This window comes from Setaria viridis, chromosome 3 (assembly GCF_005286985.2).
Source record: "Setaria viridis chromosome 3, Setaria_viridis_v4.0, whole genome shotgun sequence".
NCBI classification, from domain to species: domain Eukaryota; kingdom Viridiplantae; phylum Streptophyta; class Magnoliopsida; order Poales; family Poaceae; genus Setaria; species Setaria viridis.
In genome coordinates, this window is record NC_048265.2 from 1225110 (window position 1) to 1245390 (window position 20281).

The 20281-nt window shown below is 46.2% G+C and overlaps 4 protein-coding genes and 1 long non-coding RNA gene across 7 annotated transcripts; 3 read left to right on the plus strand and 2 right to left on the minus strand.

The window, feature by feature from the left end:
- The first annotated feature begins 816 nt into the window (after positions 1 to 816).
- Positions 817 to 6100, plus strand: LOC117847535 (uncharacterized). 3 transcript variants are annotated; one of them, XM_034728750.2, is made up of 9 exons: positions 817 to 1226; positions 1547 to 1988; positions 2442 to 2541; positions 3161 to 3223; positions 3357 to 3486; positions 4523 to 4614; positions 5271 to 5332; positions 5430 to 5526; positions 5634 to 6100. In XM_034728750.2, the coding sequence occupies exons 2-9, from the start codon at positions 1642 to 1644 to the stop codon at positions 5691 to 5693; spliced, it is 951 nt and encodes a 316-aa protein (XP_034584641.1). In that variant the 5' UTR covers positions 817 to 1226; positions 1547 to 1641; the 3' UTR covers positions 5694 to 6100. The 3 variants fall into 3 exon arrangements, with proteins under 3 accessions (XP_034584641.1, XP_034584643.1, XP_034584642.1); XM_034728752.2 differs by having other exon boundaries at positions 818 to 1226; positions 4526 to 4614; XM_034728751.2 differs by lacking the exon at positions 817 to 1226 and adding an exon at positions 1293 to 1474.
- A 509-nt stretch (positions 6101 to 6609) lies between these two features.
- Positions 6610 to 9168, minus strand: LOC117847534 (uncharacterized protein At2g24330). Its single transcript, XM_034728749.2, has 5 exons — positions 8612 to 9168; positions 8082 to 8226; positions 7737 to 7846; positions 7201 to 7615; positions 6610 to 7126 (listed from the first exon to the last, which is right to left on the minus strand). Exons 1-5 carry the CDS (start codon positions 8906 to 8908, stop codon positions 6852 to 6854), a joined length of 1242 nt encoding a protein of 413 aa, XP_034584640.1. The 5' UTR covers positions 8909 to 9168; the 3' UTR covers positions 6610 to 6851.
- A 780-nt stretch (positions 9169 to 9948) lies between these two features.
- LOC117847536 (peroxisome biogenesis protein 22) lies at positions 9949 to 12409 on the minus strand. The gene is made up of 8 exons (XM_034728753.2): positions 12064 to 12409; positions 11784 to 11966; positions 11655 to 11699; positions 11237 to 11293; positions 11052 to 11153; positions 10878 to 10943; positions 10460 to 10561; positions 9949 to 10367 (listed from the first exon to the last, which is right to left on the minus strand). Exons 1-8 carry the CDS (start codon positions 12172 to 12174, stop codon positions 10269 to 10271), a joined length of 765 nt encoding a protein of 254 aa, XP_034584644.1. The 5' UTR covers positions 12175 to 12409; the 3' UTR covers positions 9949 to 10268.
- A 1823-nt stretch (positions 12410 to 14232) lies between these two features.
- On the plus strand, positions 14233 to 16887 carry LOC117847397 (uncharacterized). Its single transcript, XR_004638617.2, has 3 exons — positions 14233 to 14468; positions 15682 to 15888; positions 16479 to 16887. It is a non-coding gene; the product is annotated as an uncharacterized lncRNA (long non-coding RNA).
- A 1003-nt stretch (positions 16888 to 17890) lies between these two features.
- LOC117848028 (pentatricopeptide repeat-containing protein At3g50420) lies at positions 17891 to 20269 on the plus strand. Its single transcript, XM_034729330.2, has one exon. The coding sequence runs from the start codon at positions 18062 to 18064 to the stop codon at positions 20219 to 20221; it is 2160 nt and encodes a 719-aa protein (XP_034585221.1). The 5' UTR covers positions 17891 to 18061; the 3' UTR covers positions 20222 to 20269.
- The last annotated feature ends 12 nt before the right edge of the window (positions 20270 to 20281 follow it).

Sequence of the window (20281 nt, forward strand, 5' to 3'; positions counted from 1 at the left end):
TACGGTTGAGGTAACATTAAGATATTTCATCTTGTTTTATTTTTCATCATAATCACTAAGCAGTGCTTTAAGTATGTAACTCACTGGGAAAATCACTTGATTTGTTTTACCCAAAAATATGGCACACGATGACTAGTGCGGCGAACCCATGTTTTTTTCCTACGCATAATGATTACGAGTGTGTTGCCATCAAATCTATCGGGTTTCTTATTCAGGGGCAGCGTTTTTATTCTTTGGAAAGGAGCACAAAAACAATTAAAAAGCCGCTAGTGATTTTTCACCGTGCAGTCTTGTCTAGGGCACCAGGAGAATTTAGCTGTCCTTCAGCTGCGGCACCCACCACGAGTGGGAGTAGTTTCACTGTCGCGCTGTTCAGTTCTTCCTTTTCCCAAGTAGCTCTAGCACCGACAGCTGGGTCCCACGCCTTCCACTTTATTCTGGTCCCACCTGTAAATGACCCATTAGGGAAAGCCTTCGCACGAGTGCTGGTACGCCGGCATCCCTCTGACTCTGCAGTTACTGTTCGTGATTCCATGAGCGACACCCAGATTCGAGATTCCCCTTGGGCCCACCTGCCGAGGCGGCCCATCCCGCCCGGTCCAATCCCGCCCGCGACCGTCGGATCCACCCTCTCCGCCGCATCTCCGCCGTCCTCGCGCCAGCGGCCAGGATGCGCGCATCGCCCCCCCGATGCGTTTCGTGGGCCGACACTTTGCCCGGGAAAATGGCAAATTTGCGTAATTCGCTCAAATCCGGTGGGCGATTCCGCCGCCCCCTATAAAACAGAAGCATGGGCGTGACGAAGCCTATAGCGGTAGGGTGTTTAAGAACAAAGACTCGGAACCAAAACCCGAGCGAATTTTTTAGATCAAACGGGCCGTCGAAAAAGGTGGGGGTTTTATTCCCCGGGTTCTCTTCGTTCGCTCGCGTGAGCCGGAGCCAGAGCTGATCTATTTAGCACGCGACGGGAGCATCTCGCTCGATTCGCACCTCGCGAATCACCCAGCACAGCGAGGGAGCGAGCGGCCGGTCGCGGAGCTCGTCGAATTCGAATTGGATTTCGGTTTTGATTTGCGGCTGCTCCGGTGTGGGGTGGGAATTCTCGCCGCCTCCCCCGTGAGGCGAGGAGAGGGCGGCGGCGCGGCAGCGAGCTCGTCCTCGCACCATTGGGCCGGGAGCCGGCCGGGGCGGTCGCTGGCCGCCGTTGCTGGAGGCAGCTCAGGCAGGTGAGTCGGCCGGATTCCGCGGGTGTGTTCGTGGGGATTTGGTCGGTCTCGTCGCGGTGGTTGCTTCGGTGGTTGGGAACGGCTTGGGTGTGGTGAGGTGGGGGCTGGGGGTCTCCTGGTCGCCGCCCACTCGCCCAGGGACTTCGATCGGATCCTCCTCGGGAGTCGGAAATGCGAGGCTTCTGCGGGAGTTGAGCGTGCCGCCTTGCACGGACCCCGAGGCGGGGTCCCCTCGGTGCTCGTGCTGGGTTCGTGGGATTCGGGGAGCCCTCTCAGCTGCTGAAAAGCTTGTTTCGCTCAGCTGTGTGATTCTCTTGCAGGTTGATCCAAATTCGAGCGCCTCCGATTTCTGAGAGTATTTGGGGGCGTGTTCATGGCCGGCTAGATCGGGGAGTTTTCAGCTGCTCTGGTTGTGATGGCAGCTGATTCCAGCATGGGGTTTCACCAGGGGATCACCGCCTCGATGTACAACCACCACATGCTCTCCTTCCAGTCCAACAGCGACGTTGGCATCGGCGGCGGCGCTACCGGTGGTATGGTCATGCCCCCGAGGAGCGTGAGTGGGAGCAGTAGCAACGCTGGGCTCTTCCTCTCCTCAAACACCGGCGGAACCGGCAACGCATCGGGGGTTGGCCCGTCGAGGAGCTCGTCAGGGGATGGGTTCCGAGGCACCGGTGCTCCCCCCAAGTACAGGTTTGTCACGGGTTCGCCTTGGGATTGGACTGACCATGAGCTGGCCATACTGAAGGAAGGGCTTGCAAGGTAAATTCAGCGCCCTTTTGCATCCTGAATTGCTTTTGCCTGTGCTGTACTGGTGCAAATTGTTGCCTATGCTGATGGAAGGGACTTGGTTATGCAGTTTGATTTCTTTTCGCACCTTTAATGTGTTCCAAGGTAGTGGAGCATCAATTAGAAAGTCTAAAACGATAATTATGCAACCGGGCCTTTTTCTTCGTCAGTTTTGAGCAAAATCTAACTTTTTCTATCGTGCTTTTGTGGTTGTTCAGAATACTGTGGAACAGCACTTGGTTTCATCCATGAGCACTTTAATAGCCACACTTGAGTGCTTTATGACCATTTTTTTCCATTATCAATCTGGCCACAACACTCTAGCCTATAATTGTTGGCAAGTACTGCCATTTGCTTGACAAATTTTACCTGAGAAACTATTCATTTCCTTTCCACTTCCAATTCCTTCTTCATTGGCATTGGCAGATATGCTCGTGAACCTAATATCATGAGGTACATTAAGATAGCAGCTATGCTGCCTAACAGGACCATCAGGGATGTTGCGCTGCGATGCTGGTGGTGTACAGTTAAGTCATTTCTTTCAGATGTTTTGTCATTTCTTCCTCATGTTTGTTTGATTCCAATGTTGGTTCTGGGCTTAGTCTGCACTCCATTTCTGAAAAGATTCTTAGTTTCTCCCAAAAGAAATTTATGAGATATGCACTGGACATTCGAATACTCTTCCCTTGTCTCCCTCTTTGCCCTTTGGAGGGGTGCTTTAGTTTTGCTTTTGCATTAGTTTATTTTCCTCTGTACCTCATTTCCTTGTGGGAGTGATTTAGATACTTACTACTCATGTTAATTTGCTAATCTTTCATCATATATTGTACCAAAAAAATCTGTCTCTGAAGGGAACCTGTATATTACACTTGAAGTTATACTAGGTTATCAATCACCAGGGGGTAGATAAAGTACAACATATAAGAGCCGGATATGGCTTTCCATGGCTAAAAGTTTTTGCTATGCTCATGAATATGGAAATAAACATGTAGAGATCTAGCCCCGGGGGTTTCTTTTGGGGGTTACTGTATGCTGTTTTGTTCTGACATTGTTTACCAACATGTTTCCTTTTATTACCTGCACTAGTATAAGCAGCACATGGAAGTAAGCAACTATATTCTGCTGACTTGATTCAGTTATTGCAGGGTAAAGACAGAAGGAAGAAACCTGATGGATTTTACATAGGGAAAAAGATTAGAGACATGAAGGTAGTTCTCAATTTATGTGTAGATCATTAAAAGCAATGTCCCTCTTGGTTGTCAAATCTTTAGACTTGCCTAGTATTTTCTTCATTTCTTTCCTGATGTCAATCATGTTCGTTCTGACAAAGTTTCTCAACAGCCAATCCAGGAAAAAATGGGTGCATCTGTCCCAATGGCTAATTTTCACATGACATCCACAAACACTGTAACCCCCTTTTCAATATCAATGCAACAACATGCAAACCAACAAAGTCAGGTTCCCAAAGAAGGTTAGCATCCATCCATCTCATTTTATCATCTTCACTTCATCTAACAAGTCTTAAGGTTTGAGTCGCTGTTTGGTAAAACATGTACCTTACTAATTTCATCAGATTGTCAATGGAGTCAACTTTATATTCATCTGGTTTCATCATTATTCTCTGTAGTTTCTTACTTAGTGGCATATAAATGGTTTACATGTCATCTGTATGGAGCTAAACATTAAATTTTCCACAGGTTGACTATTGCCTATTTCTGTACATATTCCTACTATGATATAATAAGAAGTTGACGATTTCGAGGATTAAAAAGAAACTTCATTTGCTCATGTTCTTAGTCCTGCTCTGCTTTGCAAAGATCCCAATACAAGCATGAGAACGAAGTAGGACAGAACACAAGCAAGTAGCGAAGTTTCTATCCTAAACATTTTTTTATGTAGGATTATGGATCCCTTAGCATATGTCTCTAGAATCAGTTAAAGTTGAAATACATTGGCAGGTGGGAATGGTTTGCTTTACTGTTATTTCATGATGGCAAGCTTATAATGCCATCTGATGTTGCTTTAAAGATCACTTTGTTGGGTTGAACTACAGCTATGAAAGGTCACTCGCATATCATATAGAAGTAGCCAAGTAGGCAAAGAATCTGCTACCTTGGACGCACCCATATTCCTTTTGCTATTGCCCTTCACTTTTTCATTGGGCTTCAATGTAATCTTCAAGGAAGATGATGCAGTATTAATTTTTTTGGGTAACATTGTGGTGCATAATTATGGCGGTCTTGTTTTTATTTTCTGTCCAGATTGATTAGTTCTGAGGAACTCCTTTGATAGTAATAAAAAAGTAGACTTTTTTTTATGTAGTCATGTAACTACATCTGTCTATCCAATGTTGGTCTTGTTATCTTCCATCAAAGTTCATTTCTATTCATTTATTCTGCTGAAGTATAATAATGGTAATGTTAAAGTGAACTTTCCTTGTGTACCTGCATATATATATCTGATGTTGATCTTACTTCTAATAGCGCTCATTTGGTTGCATTCTGAAGCAGCTCCTGTTGTCGACAGTGCAACCCAGCGTCTCCTGGAGGAAAATAATCAGTTGCTTAACCAGATTGCTGCAAATATCGACACATTCAAGGTCTGTATTTAGTTAGGCTTACCATGTCTGCAGCCTAAACTTACCACTTTTACTCTGAATGGCAGTCACATGGTATGTGGTGCTTGTAAATATTCAAATTTAAATATGGCTGTTAGTTATACAGTTCATACCTATTAAAAATGTGTCACTATTTTCGTTCACCAGAAATTGATATGAACCTCTTACTAATATAGTGGCATTAGTTGGATCTGGGATGAAACTGAACAGAAAAAAAATCAATAGACAAATAGCAGGTACCTTGCTTATTTAATGCTTGCATGGACCTGAAATATGAGGGTAGAAGTGCCTTGGCCTCTGTTTGCACTGTCTGTGATACACTGATACTATAGCCATAAATTGCCCAAAAGTTCTGTTATTTTTTAAGGTTTCATTTCACCTTTAAGGGAAGTACGATTTAGTCATATTCTTTGGAAGGTTGGGTTGACATTTGTTGCATCAAGAGCATTGATAACTGAGTATATCATGTGAAATAAATCTGTCTGCCATCATACAATTGATAGGGGCAAATGTTTAATTTTTGGAACATGTTGCTCTCATTGGCTTGATGAAGACAGTAGCTTTCATGGGTTTTAGAAAACGTGGTAATTGGGGGAACCCATTGGTGATCTCTGTTTTCATGCCTGATTTTCTTGCAGACAGTGGAGAACGCAGATCTCTTTCTCCGCACAAGTAGCAACATAAAAACGATTTTGAGCAGGTACACCGTTGTGATAAATTAACATAAGTTGAGGCCTGAATAATTGATGAACCGTACACTACTGATGTTACTTGTATTGTCCTGTACTATGTTGCAGAATGAGTGAAACGCCTGGTATCATGGGTCGGATGGAGCCATTACCTTTATCTATAAATGAAGACCATCTAAATTCGCTTATTCAACTGAACAGAATGGTAAGAACACACGACTTGTAAGCAATAGGAGAGATGGATGGTATTTGCATAAGATGTCAACAGCGGACTCTCAACTATGTCTGACCAACATTGTCTTGTCATGAAAGGTTGCATCATATGGCACAGCAAGCATGTCTCATCATACGAAGCAAGAGCCACAAAGCTAATGTACCATATACTGAGGGAAAAATGAGACGATCCGATGGTCGGAGCTTTCCAATTATGTAACGTGCTGCGATGAAGCCTTACATGTTATACTGACCAAGCACCAGGGACAGTCACTGCTTTCCAGAGTGTGTTTTTGCAGTGATCTGATTGTTTCCAACCCGTCTGCCTGCCTGTCCACCAATTGTTGAAGCATTTGCCAGTCCGCAGTTGTGGTACAAGAGCCGCAAGGTATTTGCTGCTGTTTCTGTTGTACGCATTATCCGACATATAGACCAGAGTACCAGACACTTGGTCCGGGACTCCGCAAGTGACTGTAAATATCGGACGGCTGGAGGCGTTCCATGTTTTGTTTCTCTGATTGCTCATGAATGTATTCCTATTTTTTGCCCCCCGAAAGGGCACTCCATTGCTCCCAGTATGTACAATAGCCATTGTACTAGAATGCTAGGCGTAGAACGACTCCATTTTCTGACAAATTGGACACTGGAACCCACACCTGTGTTGTCCTGACGATCCTCAATTCTTTTTTCCACTTCAGAAGGAACAGTTGTGCCTGAACATTAACAACAGCAGCCTATATGTCAATTGCTACAAAATCTACCTGGATCATCGTTCTACCAATCATATACTAATACTGCTAGCATTTTTTTTCAGTCGATGTTGACGAGAAGTCAATATCAGGCCTGCTGTATCTGCAGTCTTAACTTAACACAAGCACTAACACTCGATGTGATGTCAGCAACATATTCCAAACTTCAGTCACTCAGTGAGCCCCGATGCAAATAATAGAGGAGCAGAGCAGCAAGTTGTTAGTTGATGCATTGATGATTATAGAATTCATTTTTATATTAAAAAAATGAAAAGGATGTCGAATGCCTTTCAAATACTATACACTCAATTAACAAAAAGACGAAAGAAATGAACATCCCATCATCATTCAGGCCCATCTGCTGGGAGAAGGTGCTAGCAAGTGGGCGTTGTCCTGGTACCCTTGGGGCTAAGTAAGCCACCGAGAGCTACCAGATGCTACACACCAAATCATGCACGAAGCATGGTACTCTATATGCCACATGGTAGGTACAAAAATTTGGACTCCCCCAACACAAATCCGATGCAAATACTTCACAAATACGTAAAATTTACAGGAAATGAAGAGCTCAACTGGCAGGTTGGTCATTGCTTGCCTTCTCCCCGGAATCTTCTACAGAGAGTTCTTCAACGGTTGGTAGGCTGCCTGCAACAGGACTTGCAACACCTGAGCTTGCAAGGCTTGCACCAGCTTGGGCAATGATTATGTCGGATTCAGAACTAGGACTCTCCTTCCCAGAACTAGGTACCAATTCATGGTCCTCGTGTTGCCGGGATCCGTTGAGGGCATTGCAGTGAGGACAGTAGTATGTGACGAACGCAAAGTCCTCTTTCCTTGCAAGACCTGGCAGAAGGAAAGTGGTTAATAGAGAACTTGTAGAAGTTAGTCGGCATAAATAGACAGTTCTCGTCACCTACCATTATGCATATGGCAGTTGCCACATATTAGAGCATAGCACTGCGTTGGATCCTCCCCTACAAGGAGAGCAGCCACTCGTGCAAGCCACCCCCCATCATTACCAGCTGGACCTCTGAAGTGCTCAACAGTCCTCTGATTTGGAGTGCCGGGGCTACCTTCTTCATTACCATCATACACGTTTGAGCCATCAAATGGCTCAGAGGAATTGGTCTGTCCAGTGCCATTGCTTAAGTGAGCTGGTTTTCTTTGCCTAAGTCCAGTAGGTTGTCCAAGATTATTATCATTAATTTTACCCAGTGCTGCATCCCTACTTGATTCATCTCCCAAAAAGACTCTCAATCCAGAATCAGCACCCAACTTCGATGCCAAAACAGTAGCTGCAGCAGCCTTTGCTGCAGGGTCAAGATCGTATCTCTGGTCAACCAAAATAAATAATCAGTTGCATGAAGTGCCAACAAGAACCACAACAAAGCCTTTTGAGTCCCAAGAAAATTGGGCTAGGCTGAACGTACAACAAATAGGGCAGCAAATGAACCTGTATAAGTTGCTGGGTAGTGTAGTAATTTGTTCTCTCCTTCAATTCATCAATCTTAGCTTGCCTTTCAGTTCGAAGCTTTTCAAGAGTATGTTGGTCTCTATTATCAACTGCAGATAAGGTAAGGTGGTACTAATAAGGCATGCAGTCATATGTACTACTAAATACAAATTTATTCTGACATCACTGCTCAGATATGACACATTGAAAAGCTATTAGGAAACATGTAGATCACACATTTTTAATCCCTTAATTTGTTCAACTAGAACCATCAGAAAGTGTAGCTCCCTTAATGATGTGTTGCACGACACCAGAGCATGTAAATGAAGATGAGAGTGTACTTACGCATTTTGGTGAGGCTTGTAATGGATGAGTAGATTAAAGCAGCTAGAGCAGGAATCAGAAACATGGGCAGCACCCGGACCGCCCTTATCTGCCAGCTGAGGTCGGGCGATCTGGTAGTCATGATAGCATATCCAACTGCAACAATCTGGTCCAAAAACGAAATAGCACAAAAACATATTAAAACATCCTGATCCAAAGAGGCACTCGTGAACTCATCACAATGCAATTCCATTCAACATCAGTTCTGATAACTATCTGCTGAACTGAAGCATGCATCAAAGTTGTTTAAATTCAACAATAACATCTGAAGAAATGAAAGAATATGCATAGTTGCGACAACACAGATTGCAGAACAATGTAACGGACAGGCGGCTCAGACGATCAAACAATCCTCGATTCGACAATTATAAACGTATTGATTTCCCTAAGAAAAACGGGATTTCTATTCATCTACCGTACATAATCACGGCGTCGGCGAACTGAACGGCAGATATTTGTTGGACCAATTCAAACGGAACGAATCGAATCACCTCAAGAGCGGCGGCGAGGCCGAGGACGTTGTGCGCGGACTGGCGGGAGGCGCGGGCGCGGCGGCGGAGGCGGGCCCGCACGGCCTCCTCCTCCTTGGACAGCGCCTGCAGCAGCTTCTCCACGTCCTCGCGGCCGCCGAAGATGCCCTTCCACACCCGCGACACGAGCCCCCGCTGCCGCCGCTTCAGCGTCGACGGCGTCTCCGGCGGCATGGGCGATCGCGGGGACGCCGTGGCCACCGCCGGCGCCGCCGCGGCAGCGGCAGAGGCGGAGGCGGGCGCGTCGCCTTCGGCCATGCGCGGGGTCGATCGGCTCCGGAGATCGGAGTCCGGTAGGATCTGATCCGATCAAACGGCTCGAGCTCGACGGGTCGATGAGAAAGGCCGGTGCCGAGACGCCGCGGATCCCGTGCGGTTCCTTCGTGCGCTCCTCGATTGTTTATGCGGAGGAGGAATGGAGGATTGCTTCGTGGAGGCGCGCTTTTGGGGAAGGAAAGGCGAAGGCGAGGCCGGAAAGGAGAGGGAAGGAAAAGGCGTGGCGCCGCGATGTCGGTGTTACGTGTCACCTTTTTTCCAAGTTTTTTTAACCAGACAGCGCGCCATCGTGCTGCAGTTCTTCGGCCAGGTAGACATGGTCCATGGAACTAATGTAGTCGTGCTGTGGCGGCCCTCTGGAAGCTTGGATTTTACATCGAGGACTTGGTGTATGGGATGATTGGGGCCTTAGCACAACTGCACAGGAGATCCTTTGCCTTCTGGTTCGGTTCCTGAGTCGGAGTACGCAGTGGGCGACCAGTATGTCGGAACAATGGTCGTGGACCGAGGTGGCTTCAAATGCAATCGGCTAATCTGATGTGGGCGCATGGATTAGCGTTCGATGACAGCGAAACCGGTCAGCATTTCCCAGCTGCTCTCCAAGCACTCCCGTGTTGAACGCGGAGCAGCCACAAGAAATGACCCAAACAAAGATACTACGATTTTCTCGTCTTCACAAACAGTCACATCCAGAAAGAGTAGTAGCACACCTCAATCAAGGCCATAGGAACTTGGATCTCATTGGTGGATGGCCAAACATCACTAGCATTTGCCTTCACTAGATTGGTCCCACGAGCGGACATGCACAAAAAGAACAATCGTAGCAGCTGTAGGCCGCAGCCAAGGGCACTTTTAAACGTTTTTTTTTTTACAGAATTTTCACACAAATCGATTTTTTACCAGCTCGATTCTGCATGTATCCCTCCCGCATTCCGAATGAAGCTCCGAAGTGAGCACTGGACAGTGAACACAAACAACAGCATGATCGACAGTTGCTTCCTTCAGGTCTGTACAGGCACAAGTTAGCTGCAGAAACTAAAGATGGCTGATTATAGAAAAGGAAATGACTCCAATATTATTCATGTTACAGTATCGGCGAGGAGGATCTAACTTAGCGTTCTCACTATATACAGCACACTCAACCATGGACCAATTGGAAGAGCAGGCACTACTTGCCGCGCGACATGAGCTCCACTGTATGCCTGCCCGATTTGATATCTAATTGGAAGGCACACTGCCAAATTGGCGTCATAAAATTGCATGACACCAAACAGCTTCAAATAATGTGCTGCTAAAACCAGCACCTTTATGCTCCGGAGAATCCGTTGTTTGTTTCCCGGATTCAAGAGAAGAACTTCTCAAGACTTGGAGAATTGAATATGTTGGCTGCAAGTTGTCCGCCTTCCATAGAGGAAATAAATAGTTGGCATCGGATGAATCGCTGGTAGCAAACGAAAAACACAGCACCATGTAAAACATGAATATCAAAAGAAACCCTGCACCAAGGAGAAGTAAAGATACAAGATAACATACAGATAGTTGAGAAACTATATCAAGGCTCGAATCAATGTGAAAATCTGCCTCCAATTGTCGCACAAATGAAGTTCTTCCAACTTCAGTGCTGCAGAAGAGCACCTGAGAAAGTACACGATTTTTTTCACTTAGACAAATACAGGAGAGAGAAACAGGTAAGTAAACCATCTTAAACATTCACAGGTATCCACATCTGGTCTAAGTGTCTAACTATAACCGAGGGGAACTATTGTTAACAAAAACTTGAAGTGAATATTCTATTAGTGAAGAACTCAATGTGAGTGCCAATGTTAGCCATCTTATTGTGATAAGCATCCAAATCCGGCAATGATTCCAGGAGGAAAAGATGGTTCAAGTTGTATGATGATAACAAGAAAAGAAATAGTATACATTAACAGATCTAATGCAAAATCATCACCTTTTCTTTCATCAAGCCACCTGCCCTGAAAAGTCCAGCACTCTCCAGTGCTGAGAGTGCGTTCTCCTACAAGTTAGTGATCACTCAATCATACTCCAGAGTCCAGAACAATCAATGTAATCATTTGAAAGACAAAACCACAGTGATATGTAAAAATAACTATGAAATTAATACCTCACTGTTGTCATCAAGTACAGTCTCCATCAGGTAGAGATCACAGTGTCTGGATATTTCCAGTAGTAGCTCTACCACTGAAGGTCTAACTGTGGCATGTTTCTGCATCAAGGATGGATAGCAGAAAGTTTAGCAGTTGTAATAGGAAAGACATATCGATATCTAACGAGCATTGCTAATTGCACCTGAAGCTCCTCAGGAGTTTTCTCCTCAAAAATAACACCGAGAAGTCGGCAGGTAACCTGCACAAATAAAATGCATGAGATTCTGAGAATTCCGAGCGTATACACAATTTATTAAACCAAAACATTGCCATTATTTCTGAAGATTGTGTCAAATTTGATCACTGCAGTTTTCCAGCCTACTTATTTCTTTTCTCTAGTCCCTTAAACCAAATTCCTTAAAACTGTTTCATAACTAACATGGTTCATCTGAACACAACACTATCTGCATCATCAAACAGATAAATTACTTAATTACTTAGCGTGCTTTGTTTTCCTAACAAATAACTTCTAATACTACCAAGTTGCATGGACATACACTCTTCCGAACACAACCCTAAGCACATACACCACTAGGTGAAATGGGAGGAAGAAGCCGCACCTTTCTGCACCCGCTCAATCGCTTCGCCACAATGTGCCGCGTTACCTGTTGTCAAACACAATTCCTCGTCACAAATCGAGGCTCACGCATTCAGCAATACCACGGAATCACCATTCCAGAAAAGCCTACCTTGCCTGAGTCACCGACAGGCTCGGGCGCATCAGAAACAATAGATTCGGGCGCCCCTGCAGGGGTAGGCGGGGGACGCTTGGGAGCAGGCCTGCGGGGGCGGCCCTGCGAGGGGCGCATGAACCTCCACGCGAACACGACGGCGATGGCGAACCCCGCGACGGCGCCGAGCGATCCAGCGCTCTGGGAAACAAAGCGGAGCCACACAAACACCCACTCACACAGTCAGTTAGGGTTAGGGGGTCACCCGCGGGATCGAGGGGCTAGGGAACCGGTTTACCTTGTGGTTGAAGAGCAGCGCGACGATGTCGGTGACCCGGCGGTTGAGGGCGCGGGCGACGCGGCGCACCAGCGAGACGGCGGCGTCCTGCTCCGCGGCGAGGCCCGGCATTGCGTGCGCGGGAGAGGGGCGGACTCCAAGTTTGATCTCCCTTGCGGAATCCGCGGCAAGGAGAGGCGGTCAGGTGGATGTGGGGGGCTGATTGCCTCGCCGGATTGGGAGGCCGAGGTGGAGGAGATCGGAAAAGGCAGTCGCCGGCCGCGCGAGGAAACAAGGGGAGGGCAGGGAGGTGCGATGGCTGGCAGGGGAGAGCACCGGTGCTTATCTTCTTGACCGGGGAAGTGGTCGCCCAACAAAGTTTCTTTTCCTATTTCAAATCTCAAATAAAAGCGTTCAAACGGACGCAGTGACTTTTTTTTTTACTCTCAAGCGGTCAAGCCTTAATTTTGCCACCTTCATACAATCCAATAAATTTTCTCATATTTTCTTTTCTTCAAATAAGATGTTCATATTTTCTGGTATACATGAGCAGAAAATCCAACCTCTACCTTCGACGAAGGTTCCCCATATTCTCAGTAAAAATATACAAATATTTAGCAGTGTTCAAGAACACAATATGTTGAAGATGTCCTTACAATTTATATCATGTAATCGGTATATCCGAGCCTAGCTGACCTCCTTCCTTCATCTTTGTCCATGTGCATGTGTTGATGTGTGGATGAATGATAACATTGAGGTAATCGGCTGCCCGACTTTCGTGATGGTACATGAAAAGATAAAGTTATAATTGGGATCATACAAACAAGGAAATGTATGAGAAGGAAAGAATGGATTTATGTGAAATGAAGCATGTGAAGTCTACACCACTTCCTACCATCCTCGCGGTTACCAGATCCATCGCCTTCCAAAATTGGATGAAAGAAAATGGGACACCAGCGACGCGCAACGACAAGACATATTTTCACAAAATTGGAAACCCTATACAAAGAAAATTTCCCAAAATTCTCAAAATCTGAAATCTCAAAGTTGATGAGTTAGGACTATGACCATCGGTTACCTTTAGGTTTTTAATACTGTTTGTTGTTGTTGATGTGTGCACAATGGCTCCACGACCACAACTCTATCCGACAAGCTCTCCGATATATATGTTCTCAGTATACAACCATGCCACTGTTTGCATGCCACATTGCACCTATCTCAATTGAATGATGACATAGGTTTCAATTGAATGATGGTTTTAATTGCCTCGGAGTCGGAGTAACTTGACTTCATATTCAATTAGGGGTCAAGATCGTCTCGCGATCTAACGAGCTAACTAGAACTATGGCTCGATGTAGTATCGCTAAAAAATAAGCACTCTACTATTTTCCAACATAGGATGCTCCAAACAAGGTTAGACAAAAAAGGCAAATAAAAACCTTGTAGCTCATTAACTCCCTTGGCTCGTAGCAAACTTGGCTCGCGGCTCGACTCGATTCATTATCTTTTTTAATGAGCCGAGCCAAAATTTTAGCTCGTTTAATTTGACGAGCTAGCTCGCTCGTGAGACAAGCCGTGCAGATCAACGACTCAGCAAGCAAGCAATGCTACCGAAACAACCCACGAGCGGAGGAGCCCAGCCCAACAGGCAAGCCGAAGCCAGTGCTTAGCCCAACTACTATCTGCATCCAATCTTGGTCACTCACTACCAACCATCGGCTTTCATCGCTTGTACCCACAGCAAAAATGGACGAGAATCCTAAACCCTGACAAAATTTCCTCTTCCTCCGATCCATTCAACTCCTTGACATTTCCCAAACGTCGCAGACGCACACATACTCCTTCGATTGGATCTCCTATGACACCAAAATGAATGTAAGTATGCAAAATTTGATTTTGGGTTCCACGAATTTAACTTTTTGAGGATTTTTTGAGTTATAGGATCCCGCGGTTCCTTTTGAAAAGTTCTAGAAATTTAATACTTTTTCTAATTGAAAATTACTTTGATTTCGTGTTTTGTTTTGTGCTTGCTTTTTGTGTGCCTGGCTTGCAAGTTTAATGAGCTGGCTTGAGCTCTTAAGAACCGAGCCAAGCTAGGTTTTTTTCTTGTTCTGTTAACAAGCCGAGCCGAGCCAGCTGGATCGAGCCGAGCTGGCTTTTGTGAGAGTGCGCGTTCGGTTTCCTCAGCTACTTTCCTTTTTCCTCCACCCTCTCGGCCTTATTTCCTAGCGGCGCCGACAAGGCAGGCGAGCAGCCACCCCACTTGGATTGGATAGGAGATTATTGGAGTGGAACGAAGGGATTGAGTCTAAAATAAACTAATTTCTCTCCCACGTTCCACTTGAATCCACTGCTAGCAAATGTCATTATTTGGTCGGGCGACCACCTGGGGCCTTCGCTGGGCGCCGGCGACGAACATGAGACAGGTACGCCCGCCAATTCCCTTCCCTTCCTGCGGTGCGAAATTGAACCCCAAAACCCTGATGTATGCCATTTTATTTGGATCTGAACTCGAGGACACTGTCTGTTTTCTTGTTGGTATTGGCCGGGTGCACCGTTTAGTGGCACAACAACGATATCTGAAATTCTGAATCAGAACTTGCTTCCTTGAATTTGGCATGCATGAGTAAGTGGATGGCCTTTATGCATCTGTGGTCATAGAATTATAGGATGGATGACAAGTTAATGGACTTCAGTTGTTATTGGTCCGAATTATAGCACGTACATGTTATCTTTTTAGTTTTCACAAAATGAATTAGTCAAGGTTAAAGAAGTTTCTTTTTTCAGTCAGTGAGACTCATTCCGGACAAGTCTCATACTGTTGTAGTAAGGAAGTATTCAAGTCTGCAATTGGGATATTTGGGAGTAGTCATACACAGGCTTTGGCATCTTTGGAGGGTCAGGGGCCATTATTTTTTCTAAGAGAAACAAATAATCTTACCCTATCTGTGTATCGTTGCTGTATGGATATTTGTTAGTTCATGACTGTTTACTGTTACTGGATTCGGGTTGATATTATTAAAGCTGCAAAAGTCAGCAGCGGGCCTTTATTGTTCTGATGTAGAGCCCTGCAATCTTTATGCTGACACCCTAATTGAAGAAGAAGAGCACTACGCATGCCTTACTATTATAAATTCATAAGTACTGTATTGATCTTGGTAGTTCTTAGTTCCATTGGAGCTCCTACCATGGGGTACTGTTATATGATCATATCAAGAAGTCATCTACTGATGTAGTCTGCCCGTGTGGCCGTGTAGCTTACTTTGGTGAAGAAGCTTGGATCTGGAGCTGCACACTGCACATGAACACTATCAAATATCAATACTAGTAAGGGTAAAAAAGCTTGGGTCTGGAACTTTACACTGCACATGGACACTATCAATACTTTCTCCCTTCTTTATGGAACTTTGCTTAGCAATAATTCTTCCTTCTGGATCAATTACTTGGGGGAAGTTATGATATCTCAGCTGCATTGTCTTTTCTGTAGCCTGTAGGCACTTCTAATTAGGGGAGTAGTTTGCAATGGCTTTTTCAGAATCTCAAAGACATCTTCATACTAACCCGTTCCTTCCTTACAAAGACATGCTCAGGACAAATCTTCTATTTGTAGTCTGATTAACATTGTTCTGTTGTATACAGTGACTGATGTACATGGGCGTACTTTTGGTGTCTGGACTCTTCTGACCTGCACGCTGTGCTTCCTTTGTGCACTCAACCTGGAAAATAGGCCCCTATATCTGGCCACCTTCCTATCATTTATCTACGCTCTTAGTCATTTCCTCACGGAATACTTAATATACCAGACCATGGCTGCAACAAATCTGAGCACAGTTGGCTTCTTTGCAGGTACTAAGCTTGCCTTCTGACTGGACCCTTTTCATTTTGCCTTTGAAAAATTACTCTTCAGAACATAATCGGATTTTACTATCGCAATTGTTACAGTTAGGTTGATTATCTAGGTACTTTTCTCAAAATATTCATTTTATTTTGATTTAGGAGCTATACTGTTTGCTTATGCAGGCTTGCAGTGAAAACTTTATCAGGATTTCATCAGTATTTTATTTTTTGCATTTAAAACAGTGCAGTGCAGCATTTATTAGTTCCACCCTGCAAAATGGCCATGGGAGCTTGTTATGCTTGTTGCATGTGTAGCTTGACAGATGACTAGAATAGGTGGCGATTAAATCTGAAACCGTGATGAAGTACTTGTAATAATGTTCAATTTCGTGAAAGAGCCTCTAGCCTAGTGGTTAGAGCACCTGAGTAGCACCCAGTAGGCCCAAGTCGACTCCCTGTGGGAGCGAATAACGGGGCTGGAATAAAAAAAGGGTAGGGGCTTCCCTGCTGACTTTGGTCAAAAAAAAGTAATGTTCAATTTCTGTCTTGGATCGTTTGTTTAGCCAGTCTGATCAATTTCTCATGTTTTTTTTACATAGGAACGTCAATCGTATGGATGCTTCTTCAGTGGAATTCTCATGGTGATCAAAGTGGTTGTCATGCTGTGAAGCAGTCATGAGCGATGCTTGGGTTGTTTGCCTGGTGTGGTCTGGGCCTCCAGGGAAGGAAGGATGTCTGAAGAAAAAACCTTGCTAGAAAACCCTTGATGACTCTCTGTGCCATTTGTATTTCATTCCTCATCATTTCATTGAACATTTGTTCCACTGGTTAGGGACTGGAATTTCAAACATTGTAAACGGCAACAAAATCTTGTAGCCAGGAGCTGTAACAACCGGTTTGATGACATTCAGGCGCACCTAGGAAATGCAGCTGCACCTGTTAAGCTGAGACATCAATTAGGGGGTATAAATAAGAGAGATATGTGCTATCGTTGCATTTGTAAGTTAAGGGCGTGTTATTTTTTTTGTCAGTTTTTGTTATTTTTTGTTCTATTGATGGTGCAGCATGCGCCAGGCGCATTACTACATTCAATAAAAGCCAGGCCGTTTTGGAGGAGCCTCGATGCAAGATTATTAATTTCCGTGTGTTTTTAAGATTTTTTTTTCTGTTGTAAATGGTTGATGTGTTCAGTCAGGCCTGAAGATTTCTTCTAGCCGAGTTCACCAAATTCATATTGTCCAGCTCCAGCATCACATTGTCGCAGTGAATGGCCTCCGCTAGGAGCACCATCCCTCGCTGCCATAGCTTCAGTTGTAATCGCATCAGGGAGGTTCGCATACCAACCGAGATTCAGCAGCCTGGATCAGCCCAGAGTTATCTCGGAGAACCACACCACTCGAACCTGTATGTGTACACGCATCAAAAGCACCATTAGAGTTAACCTTGATCTAACCTGCACCCGGGCATTTCCATTGTTCCTTTGGCCGTCCTGTGCCGCCTATCATACGTGGCAGGGTACTCAAGAACACATGAAAGCTTATGGCAGAAGCAAGTCTGCCAAGGTGTTATCCCCACTACTTACCACTCCTTCCGTTTCTAAATTGTAAGTCGTTTTTGCTTTTCTAAGTTCATAGATATTATTATGCATAGTGTATGTTTAGATGCATAATAATATCTATAAATCTAGAAAAGCTAAAACGAGGTACAATTTGGAACGTACGGAGTACTAGCCTGTAGCATCACTGACCTACCTGATAGAGTATGAATCCAACAAAAGCACTAGCAGAGATCAAACCTACCTGATGACGAGTCTGAACACCTGCGTCAGCTCTAGTAACCAGTGGCATTAAACAGCAGTGTATGTTAATTCTCAGCGATCACGCCCAGGAGGGCGTCCGGCTCGGCGAACACGATGGCGAGCGAGCCGCCAGCAAACGAGTCGCAGAAGCGGGCGCGGACGTCGGGTGGGAGAGCTTGACCGCCGATCGCGGTGTAGAACGAGGGGCGGTCGGCGAGGCAGGTGAGCGCGGAGGATGAGGCTGGTGGGGAGGTTCGCCTATGACATCGCCGGTGTGGTTCTCCTTGGTTGCCTCCTGGGTTCGTTACGCAATATTTGAATTTGAATGGTGGCGACGCATCCTTTTGATAACCAACGGTTACGGCTGCGCCAACCGCGAGCTCCATGTCGTCGCGCCTCGGCTTCTACAACCTTGAGCCGGCGCTCGCCGCGGCGGCCGAGTCGCTGTTCCGCTCCGGCTCCCCGCCGCGCGCCGTCCTCCGCCGCGCGCGCGCGCTGCACGCGCTCCTCGTGGTCTCCTCCCTGCCCTCCGCGCCCCGCCCGGCCACCTTCCTCGTCAACCAGCTGCTCGCCCTCTACTGTCGCCACTCCGCCGTCGCCGACGCCCTCGCCCTCCTCCGCGCCACGCCGTTCCCCTCCGTCGTGTCCTACAACACCGTCCTCTCCGCGCTCTCGCGCGCCCCGAGGCACGTGCCCGACGCTTTCGGCCTCTTCCGCGGTCTGTACGCGTCGGGTCTCCGCCCCACCGCACCCAGCCTCTGCGCCGTCCTCCGCGCCGCCGGCGCGCTCCGCGACGGCCGCGCGGGGGCCGCCGTGCACTCTCAGGCCCTTGCGCTCGGCTTCCTCGCTAGCGACATTGTTCCGACCGCGCTCCTCCAGATGTATTCTGGGTGTGGGTCGCCGAGGGACGCCGACCAGGTGTTCGACGAAATGACAACGCCGGACGTGGTGGCGTGGAACTGCGTGATGCACTGCAACGTGCGGTATGGCTACCTGGGGCGTGCGCTGAGGAAGTTCTGCCGGATGGTGAGCATTGGGCTGGCGCCTACCGAGAGTACGTTTTCCTCAGTGCTGAGTGGGTGCGGGCGCTCTGGGGACTCACACCATGGGCGTGCACTCCATGGATGGGTGGTGAAATCAGAGGAGCTTGATCCTGATTTGCCGTTGCAGAATGCACTGCTCGATATGTACTGCTGCTGCGGTGATCTGGACACTGCATTGTGTGTGTTTCAGAGGATTGAGACACCAGACTTGGTGTCATGGAACACCATAATTGCCGGATTTTCTAGCGTTGGGGATGGATGGGGCGCCATTCAGGCCTTTGTGCAGCTCAAAGCCGTGTCTGGTGAACAGCTTGCTCCTGATGAGTATACATTTGCAGCTGTGGTGTCTGCTGCTGCTGCATTACCAGCAATGTGTAGTGGCAAGCTGCTTCATGCTGACGTGATCAAAGCTGGGTTGGAGAGCAGTGTCTTTGTTGCGAACACACTAATCAATATGTATTTCACAAATGAGGAGCCGGGCTCTGCTCAGATTTTGTTTGATTCCATTAGGGTGAAAGACGTAATCATGTGGACGGAAATGGTCGCCGGCCATTCTGCACTAGGTGAAGGAGAACTGGCCCTGAAGTATTTTATTAGCATGCTGGAGGAAGGGCACAAGGTTGATAACTTCTCTCTTAGTAGTGCTTTGAACTCCACAGCTGATCTTGCAGGCCTTAAGCAAGGGGAAATGCTCCATGCTCAAGTGGTAAAAAGTGGTCATGAAGGAAATATCTGTGTCTCTGGAAGCCTTATTGACATGTATGCAAAAAACGGCACGCTTGGAGGTGCCTATTCAGTTTTCTGTACCATACAGAAGCCAGATTTGAAGTGCTGGAATTCTATGATAGGAGGATATGGCAATCACGGGGATTCTGAAATGGCGTTCAAACTATTTGATGACATGATTCGTGGTGGACTGCAACCTGATCATGTAACTTACATCTCCCTCCTTTCAGCTTGTAGTCATCGTGGACTGGTTGAGAAAGGAAAGCTTTATTGGTTCAGCATGATGAGTGATGGCATTGTGCCAGGGTTCAAACACTACACTAGCATGGTGAGTTTGTTGAGTAGAACAGGTGTATTGGAGGAAGCAGCCGATTTAATTGATAGATCCCCTTCTGCCAAGAGATATCCTGAGCTGTGGAGAATTCTTCTAAGCTCTTGTGTTACATTTAAAGATTTGTCCATTGGTGTTCATGCTGCTCAACAGGCACTGGAGCAGGATCCAGATGATATCTCAACACTCATACTTCTTTCAAACCTTTATGCCTCTATAGGGAAATGGGACAATGTGTCTGAAATAAGGAGAAGGATCAGAGGGCTGACGACTGAAAAGGAGCCTGGGCTTAGCTGGATTGAACTTGAGAAAATGGTCCATGTGTTCTCTGCAGATGATGAATGCCACACTGAGATAGGTGATTGTCGTGATGAGTTGCTTAGAGTCAAGGCAAACATGGAGCTTTTGGATAGTTGTGAAAATGATTTAGTGTCAAATGGCTAAGTTGCCTGAACTGATTTCAGTTAAATACACTTCTCATGATTTCCTTCATCATACCAACAA

Excerpts from the sequence above, each read along its gene's own strand:
- LOC117847535 (XM_034728750.2), top strand. The coding sequence starts at position 1,642 with ATGGCAGCTGATTCCAGCATGGGGTTTCACCAGGGGATCACCGCCTCG. Across the intron at positions 3,487-4,522 it reads AAGTCAGGTTCCCAAAGAAG|CAGCTCCTGTTGTCGACAGT; the intron begins GTTAGCATCCAT and ends TGCATTCTGAAG. Across the intron at positions 5,333-5,429 it reads ATAAAAACGATTTTGAGCAG|AATGAGTGAAACGCCTGGTA; the intron begins GTACACCGTTGT and ends ACTATGTTGCAG.
- LOC117847534 (XM_034728749.2), bottom strand. The coding sequence starts at position 8,908 with ATGGCCGAAGGCGACGCGCCCGCCTCCGCCTCTGCCGCTGCCGCGGCG. Across the intron at positions 8,227-8,611 it reads GCCTCGCCGCCGCTCTTGAG|ATTGTTGCAGTTGGATATGC; the intron begins GTGATTCGATTC and ends TTTTTGGACCAG. Across the intron at positions 7,127-7,200 it reads CAACTGCCATATGCATAATG|GTCTTGCAAGGAAAGAGGAC; the intron begins GTAGGTGACGAG and ends TCCTTCTGCCAG.
- LOC117847536 (XM_034728753.2), bottom strand. The coding sequence starts at position 12,174 with ATGCCGGGCCTCGCCGCGGAGCAGGACGCCGCCGTCTCGCTGGTGCGC. Across the intron at positions 10,944-11,051 it reads TACTTGATGACAACAGTGAG|GAGAACGCACTCTCAGCACT; the intron begins GTATTAATTTCA and ends ACTAACTTGTAG. Across the intron at positions 10,368-10,459 it reads ATATAGTTTCTCAACTATCT|CGATTCATCCGATGCCAACT; the intron begins GTATGTTATCTT and ends GTTTGCTACCAG.
- LOC117848028 (XM_034729330.2), top strand. The coding sequence starts at position 18,062 with ATGTCGTCGCGCCTCGGCTTCTACAACCTTGAGCCGGCGCTCGCCGCG.